The 20,682-nt window shown below is 35.0% G+C and overlaps 1 protein-coding gene across 3 annotated transcripts in view; it reads left to right on the forward strand.

Moving 5' to 3' along the window:
- The first annotated feature begins 2,229 nt into the window (after window positions 1-2,229).
- beat-Ia (beaten path Ia) overlaps window positions 2,230-20,682 on the forward strand; it is a 53,673-nt gene continuing 35,220 nt past the window's right edge. Inside the window, exons 1-3 of one of the 3 annotated variants that reach the window (XM_089257801.1) lie at window positions 2,269-2,297; window positions 3,098-3,297; window positions 11,018-11,095. In XM_089257801.1, coding sequence (XP_089113927.1) covers window positions 11,041-11,095 — 55 coding nt within the window. In that variant the 5' untranslated portion in view covers window positions 2,269-2,297; window positions 3,098-3,297; window positions 11,018-11,040. Of the gene's footprint in view, window positions 3,298-11,017; window positions 11,096-20,682 lie in introns of all 3 variants that reach the window. The other 2 variants (XM_089257802.1, XM_089257803.1) reach the window with 2 other exon arrangements.

Genomic DNA, 20,682 nt, shown 5'->3' on the forward strand with positions numbered 1-20,682 from the left:
TATATTAAAATGTGTATATACTATAATATATGTACATCAAAAAATACATTCCACTTCAATTTGTTCACCAACAAATAAATGTACACTAAACCACTTTGTACATAATTATTTTTTAAACATGGAACAGATTAGTTAATAAAGCATTTGTTTTATTTTTATATAATGCAGCTTCAGTCCTAAAAGAAAAAAAAAATAAAACATACTTCTATTTTATTTGATTAATAATATAAATTAGTTAAACTATACTTTTATATAAATCTACTGTAAGCTGTAAGGTAAAGGAAAGTCGTAAAGCTACATAGATAGAAAAAACCTACCATTAACTAAATACATAATTTACCCTAAATACATATTTATGCATATGTATATATACATATATCGCCAAGACGCATATCTTAAGCCTGAATTTTTACACTGAAGCAACTATTTAAATAGCCTCAACTCGATTCAATGCCAAAATATTTCGACTCGGCGACGTTTAGGCTGTCCAAGAAAATTGTAAACTAAAAATCTGCTGCATAATTGTAAATCAAATGAAGGTAGAAGAAGCAGCCGCCGCATTTGCCGTGCCTGTAACACAATCAAAGGACGAAAAGGACGCGGAAATTGATTGCCATTGGCCAGAAGGAACTCCACTCGAGACCCCAGGCAAAATGTCATAATCATAAAAATTGCAATTATGCTGATGTGAGTGGAGCAATCTGGAACAACACATTTCCAGTTCATTAGCCTGCCACGCCCACAGCCGAACAGCCGTTTACAGCCTCTGCACGCACGCAGTTGGCAAGCGATTTGTCGTGCTCTAAAAATAATACAAATTATGCAGACAACTGGAGACGATAAAGTCATTAGCCAACGTCATAGGCCAACTAGACTAACGGTCCCATATACACATACATAAATATGTATGTGTGTGTGTGTACATTTGTATGTATATGGAACAAGGATAATAACTTGAGCTGCTCGAGTTCAGCGACTTCAATTCGAAACTTTACAGCACTGTAAAATGATGAGACCAAATGTGGCACACAAAATGCGATTTATGAGATTATCTAAATGAGGCAAGAATATGGGCTATAAATTGAGAGCTGATTTAATGCACATATATACAAAATACATACATATATGCAGAATTATTATTATTTGTTTACTATAAATAATGCCATAAATATAATTACATTTATTTATTTTATTATTTTAATATTTGGCTTGTTTAATTTTTTAGTTTGAGCTATTCAAGCAGTTATCGGCATTGCTTTCAAGCAGTGTGCGTTAGTCGTTCAAGCAGGAGGAGAAGTGAGGTGAGAATGCTTAGCTTGGAGGGGAAATGTGTTGAGATTTCAAAGCAGTTCAAGCCGTCTCCTGTTTATAACAAGCAGTAGAAAGTGGTTTCTACAAATTCTAGTTGGAATAAGTTAGAAATAACCTGAAGTCATAATAGATGGAATGCAATCCAAGAAATCTGAAATATGTATATATAAGTAATAAACAAATAAATGTATGAATAAAAATAAATTATTATTATTTTGACTATGATATTAACTTGAATATCTTTTTGTATATTAAGAATTTTTATTTAGTTTGTTTTTTTAAGCACCATTTAAATTTAATCAACATTTATTCTTCTTATATACAGATCTAATAGATAATTATGAAGCTTGAATATTAAATCCGTTTTGCCAACATTGAACTGTTATTATTATCACAATTGAAGCAATATTAGTTTCCCCTAATTTTTCATTCTTATTTACATAGGACACTTTATTTATAATCAAATTTAGTTTATTTTTAGTTTTAGTTGAATGTAGTCTCATTTAAAGAAACTAAAGTTTTAACAAGAATCTTTTCTTGTTAGATTATTAGCAAAAATGTCAAATAAGATATTTTGAACTGTTAATGAATATTATCACAAGCAGTTGAAATGCTTATTCACCACTTACCCATAAACATGTCCCCTCACGCGTGACACAGTTAAGAGGCCAATTTCTCCATGTCAAGCGTACACTAGCCCTTTCTTCCCCTCTCTCTGTCTGTCTGACACCCATCCACCCACCAGTTGGTTGCTCTCGTTGGATGCGCTTTGCTAAGAGGCAAACCGAATGCAGCTTCGTGCACGACTTTGTGCCAATAGCCAAAGTTCGTATTGGCACTTCGTGTCCCGGTTGGCGCTGTGTGCAAAATCTGTGCAAAGGACACGAAGCGAACGCGACTCGGCAAACAGAACGCGAGCTCTTGGCTCAGTTTTCATTGCGTTGCCTTTGCGTGAGGATTGTTTTGCGTGCGAGCGCTACGACGCCGTTAGATTTTTTGCTAGAGAACAGCAGCAAAAAGCCAAAAGCGAAAAGCGAAAAACGAATCCCGAAAACAAAAACAAGAAAACGAAGCAACAAACTGCAGCTAACAATTACGCGAATTGAAACATACGTTGCTACGCAGTGCTGCAGTGTGTGTATGTGTGTGTATGTGTGAGTTAGTTAGCTAGTGTCTTGTATGTGTGTCCGTGTGTGTGACTCTCTCTGTGTGTTTTTGTTTGTGTGAATTTGTGTATGCACATATTTGCAATTTCCCGCAGCGAGTCGTGTGCAGATTTTTGTGTTTTTGACATTGCACCTGAGCGGGCAGAGCAGCGGCAGCAGCAGAAGCAGCAGCAGCAGCAACAGCAGCAGCAACAGCAACAGAATCAAGAAACACAACGAACCGGCGATCGACCTAACGGCACCTTTTTGCATTTTGCTGCCATCACTTGGCTAAGCGTGTGTGTGTGTATGTGTGCGCGGCGCTGTTGCTTCACAGCTCTGCGTGTGTGTGTGAGTGGCTGCGTGTGTTTGCCTGTGCATGACGTGCAGTCACGTGTTCTAAGGTGATTTTAACGAGTTCCGTGATACGCGAAATAAGATAAGCAACAGCGAATAAAAGTCACCAGCAACGACAAACGACGCAAAAAATATATATAAATAAAAACAAGAAGTGAAAGAGGAAAATAAACCGGAAAAAATAAAAAAAAAGTTATAAGTAAATATACAAAAAACAACAACTACTACAGTTACCCACTCCGCGACGCACGCACTCACATATGCTCTGTCTCATTCTAACGCAGTTAAATGCAAATCAGCAACAAATTGCATTAGATTTGTTTACCTGAGCAAAACGAAATATCCAAACAAAATTAACTTCAAATATTCACGGAAAATGGTGTAAAGAAAGTTAGCTAAATATATTGAGGCAAAAGCTCATGAATAAAATATTTACTCGCAACTAAAACATATTGCTAATTGCATTTATTTGGACATAGTAAAGGTGAGCGAGAAAACAATACAATAAATAATAAGACTTTGGCCTAGAATTACTTGTAGTACCTAGATACACTATAGGAATAGGAACATAGAATAGTTTTAAGAATTCGAATTTATGCCGTGTCACATTCTAATTCGATTGGTAACAAGTGGAATTTCCCTAATGACATTTTTATTTGATTCTACTCAGACTTTCATCAATCATAACATAAATAGGTAGAACAAATAAACTTATTCGCATATAGAAATGTTTTTTCCCTTCGGTCAACTAGAACTTCGAAAATACAAAATTTAATCAGAGCTCGAACTTGTCTCATTAGATATTTATATCGGTTTCTTATCAGCGTTTCGCTAAATTCAACTTGCAAATAGGAAAAAGAAACTTTTCCAGCAAGATAATATTGGCTTATTGGCTTTTTTTGTGAACTTTAACTTGCAGAATATAAAGTGGAAATTCATAGTAGTCTTTTTTTTTTTTTTCTTGTCATGATTAGTTTATTGATTGCGCAGCTTTGATTATCAGATTTAATTTATCTTTAGCATGCAGACTTTTGTTTCAGTTAATAATGCAAGCAAAGTACGTATTTAAAAAAAAAGTGTATGTATAATGATGTAGATGTTTTAATATATCTTAAAATATTTCACCATATGATTTCCATGTGAATAGATTTATAATGCTAAAACCAAGTTTATATATAATTAATTTTTTTGATATGCATATATGCTCAATTTGGATTATTTTTTGTTTATTTTTGGTATTAATACTATTTATTTATTAATTTATTTTTTGTTTATTAATTTTTTTCCGTCAATATATTTCAGTTTTTTATTTAAAATCGCGAATTTTAATAAACCTAACAAATCTTTAAATTTATTTTGTCATCTTCTATATGATCATACAATGTTTATATTTATATATATATTCATTTTAAATGTTAAAAAAATAAGTATAAAATTTTAATTTTAATTCTATTGAAATCTCATTTAATTTAAATAGATATATAAGTTCAAATAAAAAATCTTAATAAATGCATTTATAGTCTGCCTTAAGCTTTAGTTAACACAATTTTGAATTTCTTTTAATTTCATATTTTCTTTAATTTATACGTTAATTGATTTAGATTCAATTTTACTACTCGAATATCTACGTATGTTTGAGTTTTGGCTTATCACTAAATACATTTCAATCAAGCAATTTAGGCAATTCCGTGGCCAATTTCCTAATGTGTGGGTGTGTGTGTGTGTGTGTGTGTGTGTGTGGGCGACGCTTCAAGGAAAATGTCCGTCAAGGAAAACTTGTCAGCTGCACAAAAGTTGAGAATTGCTAGACAACTGAGAAATGGTGGGCAGAGGCAGAGCACTCTCTGGCCTATGCAACAATGTTTCATAGCTATATATATTTTTATTTCCTTTCACATGTCTTGCTGTGCGCCTTAGTTCTTCCTTCCTCATTTTTTTGCTTATATCATTGACGAAGAATGTCAAATGCATAGCATAGTTTTTCTCTCTTCTCTTCTGCCAAAAATGCTGAGTCAGGCATATATTGTTGCTGTTCCTGCTGCTGCCGTTGTTGTTGTTGTTGTTGTTGATTTGGTGGGGGCACAATCAATATGTGGACAAGTTTTCTAGGGCATGTTTGATTGACTGATTGATATGCGTCATGATTTATTATAGCTCGACTAAGGCCAGGGACCTTTAAAGCGCCCCTAAACTAGTTTCCGTGGGGGCGTTTCGGTTGGGTATGCTTGACTGACAGATGCTCGGTAATTAGCTGCTGGAATCGATAATATCTATTATAGCTATCTTATCTATTATATTTTGATTCTCGACTAAAAGTATTGAAATTGGTACAGGGTATTACAAGTTAGTATGTATATATCTCATATTAGCTATTATCAATTGAGCAAAATTATGCAAATAAATAAATATTCCTATTGGAATTAATTTGCCATATTATAGTTAGTTCATTCAAAGTTACTTATACTACTTTCGCTAGCATACCCGATCTGCTGCACATTCACTGGGTATTTGGGCATTATAACTGAGAATATTTTACACTAGAGTTTAAGCAGGCGAAACGCTGTGAAATAACATTTATATGCACTCTCTCTATATATATCTCACTCTCATTTTATTTCTGTCTCTCTATCTCTATCTCTGTGTCATTTGCTGTCTCTTTTTTCTTGCTTGCATTTTGTGCTTTTGGCCGTAAAAATGCCAAAAGTTCTTCTTCCCGTTGCCGCTGTCTTTCTGGCTGTTGTTGTTGTTGTTGTTTATCGTTGCGCTTTATGCGAAAAATAAAGTAAATAATGAAAGCTATTTAGCACGGCCAAGGGGCGCATTAAGTTGTTCCAGGATTATCCCGAGCCGTGCCACGCCTACCCCACCAAAAACTCCATCAACTGCAGCAACAACAACAGCTAGAGCGGCTGGGGGGGTTCCTCCAAATGGGGTTGACAAGCGTTTAATGAGCTGCGAGCAGGCGCCCGGCGTCCAGTCCGGCCCGGAATTTCAACAATTTTTTACTGCCACCTGCAAGGACAACGCATTCTTCTTCTACTTCAGGCATTTCTCTGCTATTTTTTGCACAGCGTTCTCGGCTCTGCTCTCTGCTGTGGTTTATGCACGAAGATTTTTCAAAAATTTTCCAACGCACCGCGCTCAGCTCACCTGGCAGCTGCGTTAATTAGCTTAAGGTGCGTCCTTCGGCGAATATTTTCCAGAAATATTGCCAAGCCTTTTGCGCAATAATATTGCTTAAAGTCTGCTCTGTGTGTGTGGGTGTGTGTGTGTGTGTTTTTTTTTTTTTAATTTTCATTTTTTGCCTACCCTGATAAAGTTTCGTAATTAATTTGCATTTAATTAAAATGAAATTTAATGCTGATAAAGTGAATGTGAGCTCAAGCGCAACTGCCAGAGCACTGCATTTTTTATTGGGACTGCTGATGGAGCTCAAAGTGCACGGGCAGGAGAAGAAGCAAAGGCAGAGGAAGAAGAAAAGAAGCATATGTTGATTTTTTTTTTTCTGGCTTACATAAATTTGTGGGCAACAGAAATTATCAAGTTTCCCTGTGGATAATTTGGCGGAAGCATTACTCTTGGAGATTATCCTAAATTTAGATGGTTGGTTTGTTTTATTTGTTGCCCTTTTTCTGCCTTTCTTAATTCGCCAGGAAATATGAGAAAATGTAATAAAATAATAAAAATGATTATCAAAAGTCAAAAAAAAAAAAAAAAAATTAAAATAATTATTGTTGGAATAATATAATAAATTAATACATTTTTTTATTGCTTTAATATTGTTCTGTAATTTTAATTTTTCCAAAAATAAAACCCCGTTTTAAAAATACAAAATTTCCATATATATAATAATAAAATAATAAAATAAAATATATATATTCGTTTTTCAAAAATAATATGATTCCACTCCATTTTCAATTTTCCCCATAATAACGCCTTACATCAACAGCAACAACTTTTCCATACTCTTCGAAAAAATGGAAGGCTTAAAAATAAAGAGAGAGGGGAAAAACCCACGCATCCACACACACACACACACACACACGCACACTTCATTGAACTTCGAAGAGAGGCTTAGCAAGTTGCACTTTGCTCTTATTTTTATCTTGCTGGCCATATATTGTATATATACATATATTGAAAATGGCAATGGGAAAAAGTTTACAAATTTTCAGCGTAAATGGAGAAAGGAGAGAAAAAGTGAGAGAGAGATGGAGAGAACGAGCGAAATAGTCAAACCAAGTGTGGAACTTTCTGTGTGAAAACTTTAGCCATGGGATCCACATATCAAAAGTTCTTTTGGCCAAATAGAACAACAGGCAGACCTTTGGGCGATTGAAAAATATTTTCATATGTAAATTTATAATATGTTTTCTTTTACATCTCGTATGTTGTACTGCAGGATACCCAGTAAAGATGGGAAATTGATTAAAGTAAATGGAGTTGCTTGAATAGGTATACAAGAATGTATGTAGGTATTTAAGTATAAGCTAAAAATGACGTATTTATTAAAAATATTATATTACAGTAGTTTAGTATCAAAGAGAAATCCTCGTCAATATAAATCTTTCAAAAATTATAATAGATCTCGTACAAATTTCCCACATAGAGTATCTGCTGGTCATGCCCATGCCTAGCTTACCTCTACAGCTCTTATAGCAGCATATATATCGATATATATATTGCCTACTTGCATCTCAAGTGCAACAATAACAACAGCAGCAACTAGGCTAGCAATCCCTTGCATTGCTGAAGGACCAAAACTCTACCTAGAAATTGGGATCCTTTATTTTTTGTTGTTATTGCTGAATTTTTCGGCTGCGGTTGGCAAAGCGCCGTCGCCTGCGAAATTTTGTGGCATGTGGAAATTTATTTCATAATCTCAGCAGCAACAAGAACCGCAACAACAACTGCAGTCGAAGTGCTGTGAAAAAAAAAAAATAGAAAGAGAAGGAGGAGGCGGAAGCGAAGCAGGAGCAGCAGATGCGCGAGGAGGGGAGCAACTTTTTGCATATGAGCAGCACCACGAGTAGCTAAGCATGTAATTTATATCCTTGAACGTCGCACGCTCTCTCTCTCTCTCTCTCAGTCAGCTGCAATCGCAGCCCTTTGCTTCTGTGGAGCTGCAATAAATTTGCTTTTGTTGCGGCTGCTTTTCGCCTTCTTCTTCTTCTTCTACTACTTTTGCTATTTGCAATTTTTGTTGCTCTTCTGCAATTTTATTTGACCACATAAATTGTTTACCAATTTTCACAAGTTTGTCTGCTAAATCTATGTGTGGCCATGTGTGTGTGTGTGTGTGTGAGTGTGTGAGTGTGTCTTGGGTAAGCCCTTGTTTGTTCTGAATGCTAAAAGCGGTTTAATAGCACTCGAGCAACCTTTTGATTTAGCACCCAAGTGCTGCCAATGAATGCTGCAACTCTTCACATTTTTGCCTCTAAATATTTTCTAATTGGAACAATTGACTTAAACAAAGAGCACTAGAAAGAGCGAGATGGAGTGAAACTTTAGTCAAGTCTTTGCAATCTATATATAATAAATGCCATTTTTATGAGCTGCCAATAGTTTTTGTGAGCCTATTGTGTGCATTGTACACACGTATAAATAACTTTTGCTCTGCCATAAATACAGTTATTTGTTTATTTATGGGTTGTTTTCTTGTTAATTTTACTCAGATTGGCCCACTTCAATACAGAATTTACAGAATTTTGAATCAAGTAGATTCGTTAGTTTGATTTCGAAGCTGCTGTGTGGATACTAGATACTCAATAGTAGATACAAGATAGATACATAGATATATAGATATATAGATATATAGATATATAGATATATAGATATATAGATATATAGATATATAGATATATAGATATATAGATATATAGATACATAGATACATAGATACATAGATACATAGATACATAGATTCATAGATACATAGATACATAGATACATAGATACATAGATACATAGATACATAGATACATAGATACATAGATACATAGATACATAGATACATAGATACATATATACATAGATACATAGATATATAGATATATAGATATATAGATATATAGATACATAAATACAGATATACAGATATATATGTATGTATATTGAAATTCCACATCTTAGCTAAGCATGTTACTCAACACTGGCGCAGCTTAAAGAGATCAGGGCTCAGTGCCAGTTGCTAAAGGGCATAAAGTGGCTGCCCGAAAGTCAAGTGGAAGAAATGCTTTAAAGAAAAATCTGCAGTTGTTTTCTCTTCGTTTCTTCGTCGTTTTCCTTTTTCTTTGCACTGTTTGACCGAAAACCAATTAAAAGGATGCTGCGCTTTTGCCTTGCATGCAATTTCGGTCCGCCTTTTGCGACCAGGACTTAACCCCCTTAACCCTCTTAACACACTTAAGCCCCCTTAACGCCCGGCGCGGAATTCTTGTGTCTGGATTGCAGTTTTGCGGCTTATCTCGCACTGCCCAGAGACCCAGACCCGATTCTGGTTGCTGCAGTTGTTGTTGTTTTTGTTTGTCTTAACCCATTGACCACTTAGAATGTGTTTCCCTCTTTTCCTTTTCTCTGCTTTTTAGTTCGGGCGCCGAAAGTTTGTCAATGCATAAATTAAAAAGTTGTTTCTTCTTCTGCCCTTCGCTGTTAATGAAGCCCAAGCAATTAAAAGCGTCTACGGCCAAGCTTAATGGGCCAAAAAAATACTGGAAATCTTCCTTAATATGGGCCATGCGCTAAAACAATTTGCTGCCACAAAAGATTACATGTCGTGTGGCGTGTAGTTCGGGTGGGCAAAGGGAAAGGCGAGAAGAGGAGGGAAGCGTGTATGTGGGAGAGATAGTGAGAGATAGTGAGGACGCTGCTGCCTCAGTGCGCCTTCGCTAAGGGGATTATTATAATCCGATTTTCAACTTTAAATGTGGAATATTTCCCATATGAACGCACTGAGTGCAATATCTTTTTTTGCATACACATTATAGGTGTTAACCGTGGGGTATATTGTGCTTGAGCAGAAATATGGGACTATCAATATTAGATTTTAAAGATCATACGGAAAAGCAATAATACTGAACGAAAAACTCTCAGAGAGAAGAACTGAAAGAGACAATTGAAAGCTAGATATAGATTAAGAAAGATAACGAGATAAAGAGAGAAAGAGAGAGAGAGAGACAGAAAGCGAAAGAGAGAGAAGTAGAGTGCGAAAGGTAGTGAGAGCGAGGAAGAGGAAGAAAGAGTTTAGAAGATTACAAATAATAAAGAAGTCTATTGCCATTCACAGGGTATCTATCAACTATTCACTAACTCCAACTCAAAGCCCTTCCACTTGGAGGTTTTTTTAACCAGCCATTTTGTGGTTCGTTTAGTAAAACCTCAGCCCTGTTTCCACTCTAAAATGGTAAACTTTTTGACTCGAGTGTGTGTGTGTGTGTATGCTTGTGAGCAAGAGTTTCGCATGTATGTGTGTGTGTGTGTGTGTGTGTTTTTGGGTGCTTGCTAAATCGCTGCAGTTTTCTTTATAGTTATTACTTTATAAAGCTTTCTTCTTCTACCGGTTCGTTCGCTTTTTTTATTTTCTCTCTTTTTGATTACAAAATTGCTTTCAATATTTTGTGGAAGAACAACAAACTCGCTTTTGGCGCACCTGTCCAGGTGCTGTTGCTCAGCTGGCCAAATACATATAAATATATTTATGCATATATGTATACATATATATACGTCTATATATACGTCTATGTATAACGTCCCATTTTGGCAACAGCAACTGCAGCCTAACTTGAGTTACGTGTTGCAGCAAAAGTTTAACGCATTAAGCAACTCATTTCTTGCTATTGTTGTTGTTGTTGCTGTTGTTGTTGTTGTTGTTTTTATTGTTCTTTGTGCAAAGTTTAACAGTTAGGTCTAGGCGAAGAGCATTTCCAACTACCTGGGCATATCAGAGTTGCTTGTTGCAATAGCCGGTAATATCATAAATTATCATATTAGGTGGAGTAACCACAGTTTAAGGGTAGATGAGCAAAAACTTGGCGAGATTTGGAGTGTAAAGCAGTATATTACTGAACTAATTCATTCTTTCGTATAGCTAATATCTTACAGTTTAGTGTAAGCTTATATTAAATATTTGTTATATAAATTAAAATTTTTATTAAGTAATTTTGAAAAATGCATATATTTATTTCTTCCTCTTTACTCTCTTACAGACTTAAAATCGAGAAATATCAACATGCGGTTTCTACACGTTTTCTACCAACTAGCTTTTATGCTCACAATATTAATTGGTAAGTTATAATCACATATTATTTATTCTTCAATATATTTTATTTAGTTAATGCTCTATCTTATAAGATATGTATGCGAAAAACGTGTTTGCAAATGCTCAAAAACGAAAAGCAAAAAAAAAAATAAATAAATTAATAAAGAAATAAATAATAAATTTTTAAATATATCTGTATATTTTATATATCTGTATATTTTATGTATAACAAATAAATAAAAAATAATATACAATTAAAATTTATATCTAATAAACTTACTAAACAAATTATGAAAACTATGCCAAACTAAGTATATCGGGGAGGAGCAGCTCCAGTTGATCGAAACTGACATTAAAACATCCCTAAATAAGGAAACATTTTATTACAAAGTAAATCAGTTTATATACATATAAATATAAACAAAAATCAGTATAAATATATTATTCCATTAATTAAATAATATTCTGTGCAATTAATTTCAATTATTAAACACTTATGTATTTGAGTATTGACAACTTTGATGGACAGTGTAAATAGTTATTTGCCATAAAAAGGGGTCAACAGCAGTGACACATCAATCGAAATCAATTGAAGGCGAGCGAGACTCCGCGGGCTAAACACCGCTTAAGTCAACAAAAAAATAATAATAAAAATCTGTTTGAGTCATATACAAAATTAATTAATTAAATGCTATGTCAAACACGAAGTTGCAAAATAAATGCACTTCATAAATATTAAAACTAAAAAAATTAACATATTATGATTAACCGCGAATGATTAAATCATTATGGATGCACATGTATTGAACGGTTTTTAATAAAAACATACAGCAGCAACAACAACAAAGTTAAACTCCTTTGTTTTTTGCTAATTAGCGTTAATTCAATTTTATGGCATTTATTAACATTTATGCGATTTGGCAAATGCGCATACCAATGAAAAAAGCATTACATTTATTATTAAAACTTTTTTATAATGGCCAAAAGCTTACAATTTAAAGGCTATAAAGGTCAAACGTGTGCGCAGCATAACAATCAAAATATTTTAAGCGCCGAAACAAGTTAAGGTTTTTTGCTTAAAATCAATTATGCATTTTGTTGATGCCAGATTTGATTACAAATAAAAACAATTGCAATATTTCGATTAGCTTAAAACTAAGCTTAACATGAGCTGAACTCAGGTGGAGAAGCGGATTTCGAGTAAATGTCTGTGGCAGCGCTTCTATATATAGTAAATACTCATGACAGATATTCAGTTTATCTAAGTAAATGTTCTGAGAATATTAAAGTAGTGCAAGTACTACATAAGTTAAATAATTATGTAGTATTTAACGTTTAATTATAGACAAAAATTAAATTATTAAAAATATAATAAATAAATAGAAATTATAGAATATATAAAACATTAAAATTAATATTGAAATATATTATACAAAATCTAAAATTTAATTATGGAGAGAAATTAAATTATTTAAAATGAAATTAATAAATAAAATTATTTAAATTATTGTTTTTATTATTATATTATTATTATATATTTATTAAAAAAAAAAAAATTATAATTCAGGAAAAATAAACAAAACAAAAAATATATTACAATTACAATACATATTAATTTTATTTAAAATATGATAAATATATAAATAAATTTAGAAAAATATAATACATTAAAATATAAATAAAAATTCAACGAAATTCCTTACATTTCCATTTATTTTAATATATAAATTTTTTTCAAAATTTGCTAAATTTAAATAAAATAATAAGAAAAGAGAACAATTTAACATAATTCTACTTAATACTTGCCGTAGCATGTCTTCAACTGCGCCATGTTCAAACGGAACACCTTCCTATTTGCCAACTAATCCGTTTAGGGCTCAGTTTAAGCCAGGCAACTAATCTTAAATCTTGCTATCTAAATGAATGAATTTCTATCGACATGCCTCAAGCTGGTGTCTCAAGTGAGTGCACTTGATTTTTCTTTTGCAGACGCGCTCTTAAATGTGTGCAAATAAATTTGGTGTGTGCAAGTTAAGAAAATGGAGGGAAAATGTAAATGTTCATCTTTAACGTTTAACACACTTTTCGCGGCGTTATCTTATATATTTTATTGGCTCATCTTGCGGCTTTCAGCAGGTCTGCGGAGGCCCATTCTATTTACTAGTGCACATAAATTTAAAAAACCGCACACACACACACACACACACCCACACCCACAGGCGCACACACAGAGTCCCACACACAGATGCACTGATAAATATTTGAGGAGCTTGTGAAGTGGAACGCCCCACTGATTTATTCAATAAATCACAAGTTCTCCACCTGGAACAGACGGCGCAGATTTAAATTTTATCTCACATGTAACTGCACACATACATACGTACATATATGTATGTATATGTAGGTGAGTTTGTGTGTGTGTGTGTGGGCGTGCGTGTATATATAATTGACTTGCAACGACAACTAACGGATAAGTCTGGCAGCCAGGACACATGTCAATAAGGCAAACACACACACACACACACACACACAAAAAAGGAAAAGAAAAAGGACTCCTAGTGCCAACGTCCTTGTCAGTTAAATGCATTTAACTTGGGTTTATCTACGGCTCTAGCATATGCACAGCACTGAAAGCGTTTGCTTGTTGTAGTTATATTGGCAGGGCCATAGCCCCATCGATTCAATTCAATATCAATCGACATATGTATATACATACATATATACGTACATCTGTATACATCTATCTATCAGTCACTTTATCAGTTCGCCAACTTAAATGACAGTGAATACATCAAATGACTTTCAATCCTTTCGCGTGACTGAAATTTTCGACTCTTTGTCAACACAGGCGACAGGCTCATCTCCCCCGACTCTCTCTCATTGAGCCTCTCCGTGTGCATGTGTGTGTGTGAAGGTGTGCCAGCTGTTGTTGCTCTTGTTAGCACACACGACTCTTGCCTGTGTGTGTGTGTGTGTCTCGCTTGATAAATGTGAGCAACGTGCCTGGCATTTGTTTTTACTTCATTTTTTATGCGGCGTCGCATTCGAATTTATTTAGTGCTGTAAAATACGTTTATTTTTTCCTGTTCTGTATAGTGTTATGTTGAGCATTTCTTTGCTATGTTTTTAGGCCGTAAAAAGAGGCGTGAGTATGGCTTTATTTTCCGCATTTGTTAAACTTTAAAAAACTTGAGATCAGCTTAACGAATGAAGCAGTTTTTTTTAGGAATGATTTTTTTAGGAATGCTGCAAACTGAGAATGTGTGTTGGAAAATGTGTGATTAAATGAATAACTTGTTTGCTGATACTCGAAACTATTGTTCCAATATCTTATTTAATATTTAAAATAATAATAAAATCTGCTTAAGGCCTACATTATGATAATAATATACTTAGCCCATGGCTTAAATCTAAGCCAAATGAAAATCTCTTTAATTTTCAGTCAACAATCTAAGCCAGAATTTCTCTGAGCCAATGACCTGTGGATTGCTCAAACTGGCACGAGCAATCGTGGCTTTCCCTTATCACTTTTCCCGACTGATTTTCTATGCAACACTCCAGCCACGTTACCTCTTGCCCCACCACCCCATGCGCCTCTTTGTCACACACCTTTGCCTTTAATTAAATCTGAAACTATGCTGAGAGAGCTGGGCGAGAAATAAAAAACACGAAAAAAATCAATCGCTGTATTTATTATCGAACCAATTACACGGCATGCCAAAGCAAGCTTCAGCCACGCCCCCTAATGCCCTGGCAGCCTTCATGGCGCACTCGAGACGTTGGTAATCCCGGTGCTGCTAAAAGGGGGAAAGCTATCGGTATCGGTGCTTCAGTTTGCTTCTCATTCGTTTGGCATACTTAAAACTAACGGGCAAATACAGAAATATGAATAACGTGCAGCAGCAGCCGAGATGCCTGCAGGGGTAGTTAGTGGGAAGGCTAGAGGCGTGAAGGGTGGGTAGTCAAAGGGAGTGGAACGAGGTGCACCAATATTATTGAATTTGCAATTCGATGCAGTTTTTCAGCGTGTGATACAAACACACTCTCACAGCACAGCCCAGCAACAGCCCGGGAGCGGGGAAGGCGTGGCAGATCGTTACATAAAATTCATGAAAATCTCGCAACGAGCTAAAAGCCAAAAACGACAAACAAATTGAAGCCTGACAAACTGCAGCTGTAACAGCCGGAAGTTTGGGGCCATTTTTCCATTTGTCAAGTGCCAAGTGGTGGGCGGCCGGGGGGCGTCGTCTGCTGATGAGAGATGAGAGCGGTGGGGAGGGGGTAGCTTAAAAATTTTTATGCGGATTTTAGGGTAAGCGCGAGGAAGCAAGCGACAGCGTGTGGGACTTGGCTTACTTGCCAAGTGCTCGTTGGGAGCAGGGCTCTGACCAAACAGGGTTAAGCGGCTTAATTGCTGTTAAGGTCAATTCTCTGGGCTCTGTTTGTGTCGCTCTCTCTCTCTCTCGCCCTTGCACTCTCTATATTGCTGTTTCCCAAAAATAAAGAAGAAAAAAAACGAAACTGTTTTCATTTACGCTTTTCATATTCCATTGTAAGAATGCAGAGCGCAGCAGCAACCTGCTATGACATTTACATAATTACAGGAAACAATTTCTATGCACATTTATGTTACAGAGTGCGTGCTGTGAACGCATCGAGAGCTAGGGTGAAGCGAGGGGTGAGCTAGGCAATGGCCAATAGCCTGCCTGCATGCACCGGAAAATGATGTGTTAGTTTGACAAAATGCAACATGGCAGCATGTGAAAAGAATGTGAATGTGAATATGGAAAATTTGCGGTTTAAATGGAAATTGGTTTGGCAATTGTGATGCAAGAACAAATTGCTTAGACGAAAAAATTGCTTACACTTAAATTGCAGACAAACCAAAAAAAAAGAGAGAAGAAACTAAAGAAATCAAATTATCTATCTCTCTTGATTTGATGGAGAAATGCTGAGCTTGAGCTCTTGGTATATGCAATATATTCTTTTGCATATTCCATTTTACAAAGGCCTAATTCGATTTGCTTCAATATTTTATTACAGTTCCAGCAATGAAACTAAAATAAATATATACAGTAAAAAGATGTACCTTATAGAGTTTGAGTAATTTGTTGGGGTATCTCAACAGAAAATAAAGTTAATAAATGTTCATTAATCTCATCAAGCGAATGGAATTTATATTACAAATCTATATACATATATGATTCGGTAATATAATTTAATGTGCGTTTTTGTATAACAATTTAATGAAAAATAAAGGGCCCAAAATACATATATAAAATAATTTTAATAAAATATAAAAAAATAAAATAAAATACCAAAGTTAAATTAATCAAGCTTTATAAATATTTATGTTTATACATATTTTTTTATACAAACCATTTTCAACTCTCGCTAAAATCTTGAACAAGTCCAATTTAAACAGTTGTTGACCCAATTTACCACAAAAGTCAAAAGTCTTTAGTAAAATACTTTCCTCTGCTGGAGCTTCCTTTTCAACTACATATGCAATTTGCTATCTAAAGTATCCCAAATCTGACTAACTATGGTGAATGCTCCTCTATTACAGCAATATACGTAGGTAGAGTAATCTCGTACCCTCTAGCAATAGCCCATCAGCAAGGGGTTGTAAAGAGTTTAAAGGTCATCTAGATCTTGTTCGCACACTTAACCTAATTAAAGCTAGCCTTACTATCTGGATGGTCATACTCCTCCTCTTGACTCTTCTCTCCCTTCTCCACCTCTCCACCTTTTCCCAAATACTATCAGAGAACATTTTGCTTTAAATAAACTCAATTAGTTCGCATTACCTTAAAAATTATGCATTAAAAGCTAACACGTGTTGGTTCAACTGCCACAAATGCCTAACCTAATGTGTGTGCACCAGAGCATGGGTGTGTGTGTGTGTGTGTGTCGCTAAATAACGTTTATTAACCTGCCATTAACGGTTGAGCCCAATGCACCCAGAGGCATTTGCTTGTCAGGCAATCGTCTGGTAGCTGCACAATTTACACGAACCGATAAAAATCTTCAGCACGCACCAAACAACAAAACGTAATTTGTATTTGCAGTGTCTGCCCCCTATTGAGGGCGAGGGGCTGGGGCTGCCGGAAAGTGGGTTGGGGTATGGCCATGCCAACGCATACCCTAATTCCGAGCCAACTCAAACCTCTCCGCCCGCTTCTCCCTGCTGAGCGTGGCAACCAAATTAGTCTGGCTCCGTTTTTGGTGGTCTGATTTATTTATACTCTCATGGAGGGTATTTTCATTTGTTATGAAGTTGTTACGATATATGTACACTGCAGTATAGGTATATATATACAGAGATATATTTATACCCTGAACCCATTGAAAATGGGAAATCAGGGTATAATGGTTTTGTTAAAATGTATGTAACAGGCAGAAGGAGGCGTGGCAGACCCCACAAAGTATATATATTCTTGATCAGGGCGACGAGCTGAGTCGATTTAGCCCTGTCCGTCTGTCTGTCCGTCCGTCCGTCCGTCCGTCTGTCCGTATGTTTGAACGCGTCGATTTCAGAAGATATAAGAGCTAGAGACTTCAACTTTTTTTTAAAATGTCCGTATATATCACGCGCAGATCGAGTTTATCACTAAAAAACGATAACTCATTCCGATACTTTTTTATCGATAAAAAACCTTATCGAAGATCAGTTTAAAAATTATATCTCCTGCATCTTTCAAGCTAGAGTCTCCGAATTTAATATGTATATTAAGATGAATTTTATACAATTTCGGTTTTTGTTTAAATTTACCCCCCACCCCTAAATCCACCCCCTCACCCTAATCTTTGTAAAAGTCGTATATCAAATACTAGAGACTTGTCCTTCGGTATACACATACATTTCAACATTATGATTACTTTCTGAAAGTTTCAGTACGATCGTACGTCTAGAAATTAAATTATTCAACAAATAAGTTGTCATTATATTGCCAACACTGCAGTGCAACCAAAGCGCAATCGCCTGTATATGTGAGTGTGTGTGTATGCTTGTGTTTGTTTGTATGTGTATGTGTGTGCGTTTGTTTGTTTGTATTCGTGTGTGTGTGTGTGTGTGTGTGTGTGTGTGTGCTAATTATTATTGAAATATCAGTTGGTTGTAGGGTTCAGGGGATCTCGTAGTCGAGCAGTCTCGACTAGAGCTTTCTTACTTGTTTTTGTATGAAGTTATTTTCATGATACTTTAAATATAGTTATGAATCATCTGCACTATCTAGAGATCTTTAAATAATTTAGTATAAATTTGACTCTCATATAGGGTGGGGCTTTTCTTTATATTAAAATAATACAATTTGTATAACTATATCGTTTAGCTATTGTTGAAACTAGACTGACTAATATATATTGTGCATTCATTAGTCATTAGTAGTCCTCTTCAATACCTCCTTCAATTCCTCTACAATTGTTTTTTTTTTTTTTGTCATTCATATGTCTATATAGCATAAATCAATGATATTACTACAAAAATCAATAACTAACCAGGCTATCAAAATACTCTGTTGCTATCATATATGTATGCATATATTATACACATGCATAGCATATCACAAATAAAGTTATTTAATTTAGGGTATCAAAACTTCTTTCGTATACTTCCCACACGTTCTTCCACTCAGTCGCTGTGGCAAGTGTCGCAAATTGTTCGTGAACCGTAATTTTATTATAATAGCTAACCAAAGTCTTGGCTCACTCGCCAAATATGCCAGGTACTCATATATACACAGGTGAGGTGAGGCTCCTCCACACTCGCTCCATTCACTAACTATTGTTATTAAACAAAACGATTTTCATGCTTTTACTTTCAATAAATTTGATACGTTTCTTTTTCGTTTTCGTTTTTTTGTTGATTTTTTTATTTGTAGCCCTTGCTAATGTCTTAATGCCTTTTGTCGCGATGTTTGCAAATTGACATTTAATTACAAGTTAACCTCCCGCCCACGTCAAGCGACTTTGGTTGCTATCAGACACGAAATTACTATGATGCATGAGTTGATATAGGGCAATAGCTGTACAGATTTCTATTACTCATAAATGTATATTAAATTGCAATCGAAACGTAGATAATTCATTGATTTTCTGTATGCCCCAAGGGGGTCAACACTTTAATATTATATTGAATTAGCCTTCATTAACGACGGCGAAGGTGTTGACATTTAAGAAACACTATATGGATATATAATAAGTGATAGACATGTTTATAGTATAATATGTGTGAATATGTATTGGGAATCGTTGTGGAAGTCATTTGAGTTTGCGTAATATACATATATATTTTGTATATTGTTTTGGGAAATTTACTTATATTTTCTTAAGTTTTCTATCATGTAAATTTGAATAAAATATATATTATAACATGCTTACTCTTAAAAATTAACTTATTCACCTATTTCATTCACTCCTCTTATACAAATACAATGCAGTATTTTATTGCACTCTTTCTCCATATATAATTCATCAATTCAAATTTATTAGGAATTTTTTTTTTATTAGTTTTTGATGATTTTATGATAAATATCTGCATACCTTACTTCATTTACAGTTAGTCTTTTTGAACACTTGACAGTTCGTTAAGGGACCACCAATCGTCCAAGCAATGAACAAAATCTCTTCTTCTACTCATCGTTATGCTTTCACAGCAATCTTCACTGTTGGTAATCAGATAGTCACAGGGGGCTAAGCGCAGCAGACTACGCCATCATTAATGACAACAACGTTCTATAGATACGTTGCTCCCCATTTTGGGGAAAAAACAAAAAAAAAGAGACCGAAAGCACGTCCAAGCAAAGCAGCTGCCAAGCATTAACAGTGCATGCAAAATAGCAAAACTTGTCAGTATTCATGCAGAAACATGAGTTCCAATATAATGCCACAGAAAACAAAGAACACAGAAAAATCCGTAGAGCGAATATAGAATGTACGTAACCCAAATACCATATTCGCCATAACTCATCCATAGACTGGCCAAAGGATGTAAAACAAATGACAAATGTGCTGAAATGTTTCGCTATTTCTGTTTTCAATTCGAAACTACAAGTAAATATATTGCCATATACGTATGCATAGAGACGAGCAAATCATTATAAGTTTCGCCGCAGGTACAATGTTGAGGTTCACAGTTCAATATGAGTGCAGTGGTATTCAAATGCTTGCTGCAAGCTCATTCATAGCTTATTGGGACTTCATTTTGCTCACAGAATAAAATAAAATAAAAGTCTCTTTGTATCATATATTTCCATCAACTCATAGCTGACCGAGTTTCCAAGTCTCCCATTCTCTGCTCTACAAGTAAGATTGAAAGCGTAAAATTTATAAATTAACATTCTCAATAGCTTCTATAAACGCTTGAGTACACTTATCAGAAATAGTATCTCTCTCAGCTTGGGTCAGCCTTTCTCAAACTTTTTTGCTGTTGCTCTCAAATTTTCAGCTCACATTCTCTCTATGTCTTGCATTTTATAGTATTCAACAAGATAGAACTGTGTGGGTGGTGAGCGTGTCTGTCGAGCTATGTGTGTGTGTGTGTGTGTTGATGTAGGTGAAGGCAGCGCTATCTGCACCGAGCATCAGACATATAACTAATAATCATTATTA

This window comes from Drosophila navojoa, chromosome 3 (assembly GCF_054131105.1).
Source record: "Drosophila navojoa isolate 15081-1374.11 chromosome 3, UAZ_NAV_1.0, whole genome shotgun sequence".
NCBI classification, from domain to species: Eukaryota; Metazoa; Arthropoda; class Insecta; order Diptera; family Drosophilidae; genus Drosophila; species Drosophila navojoa.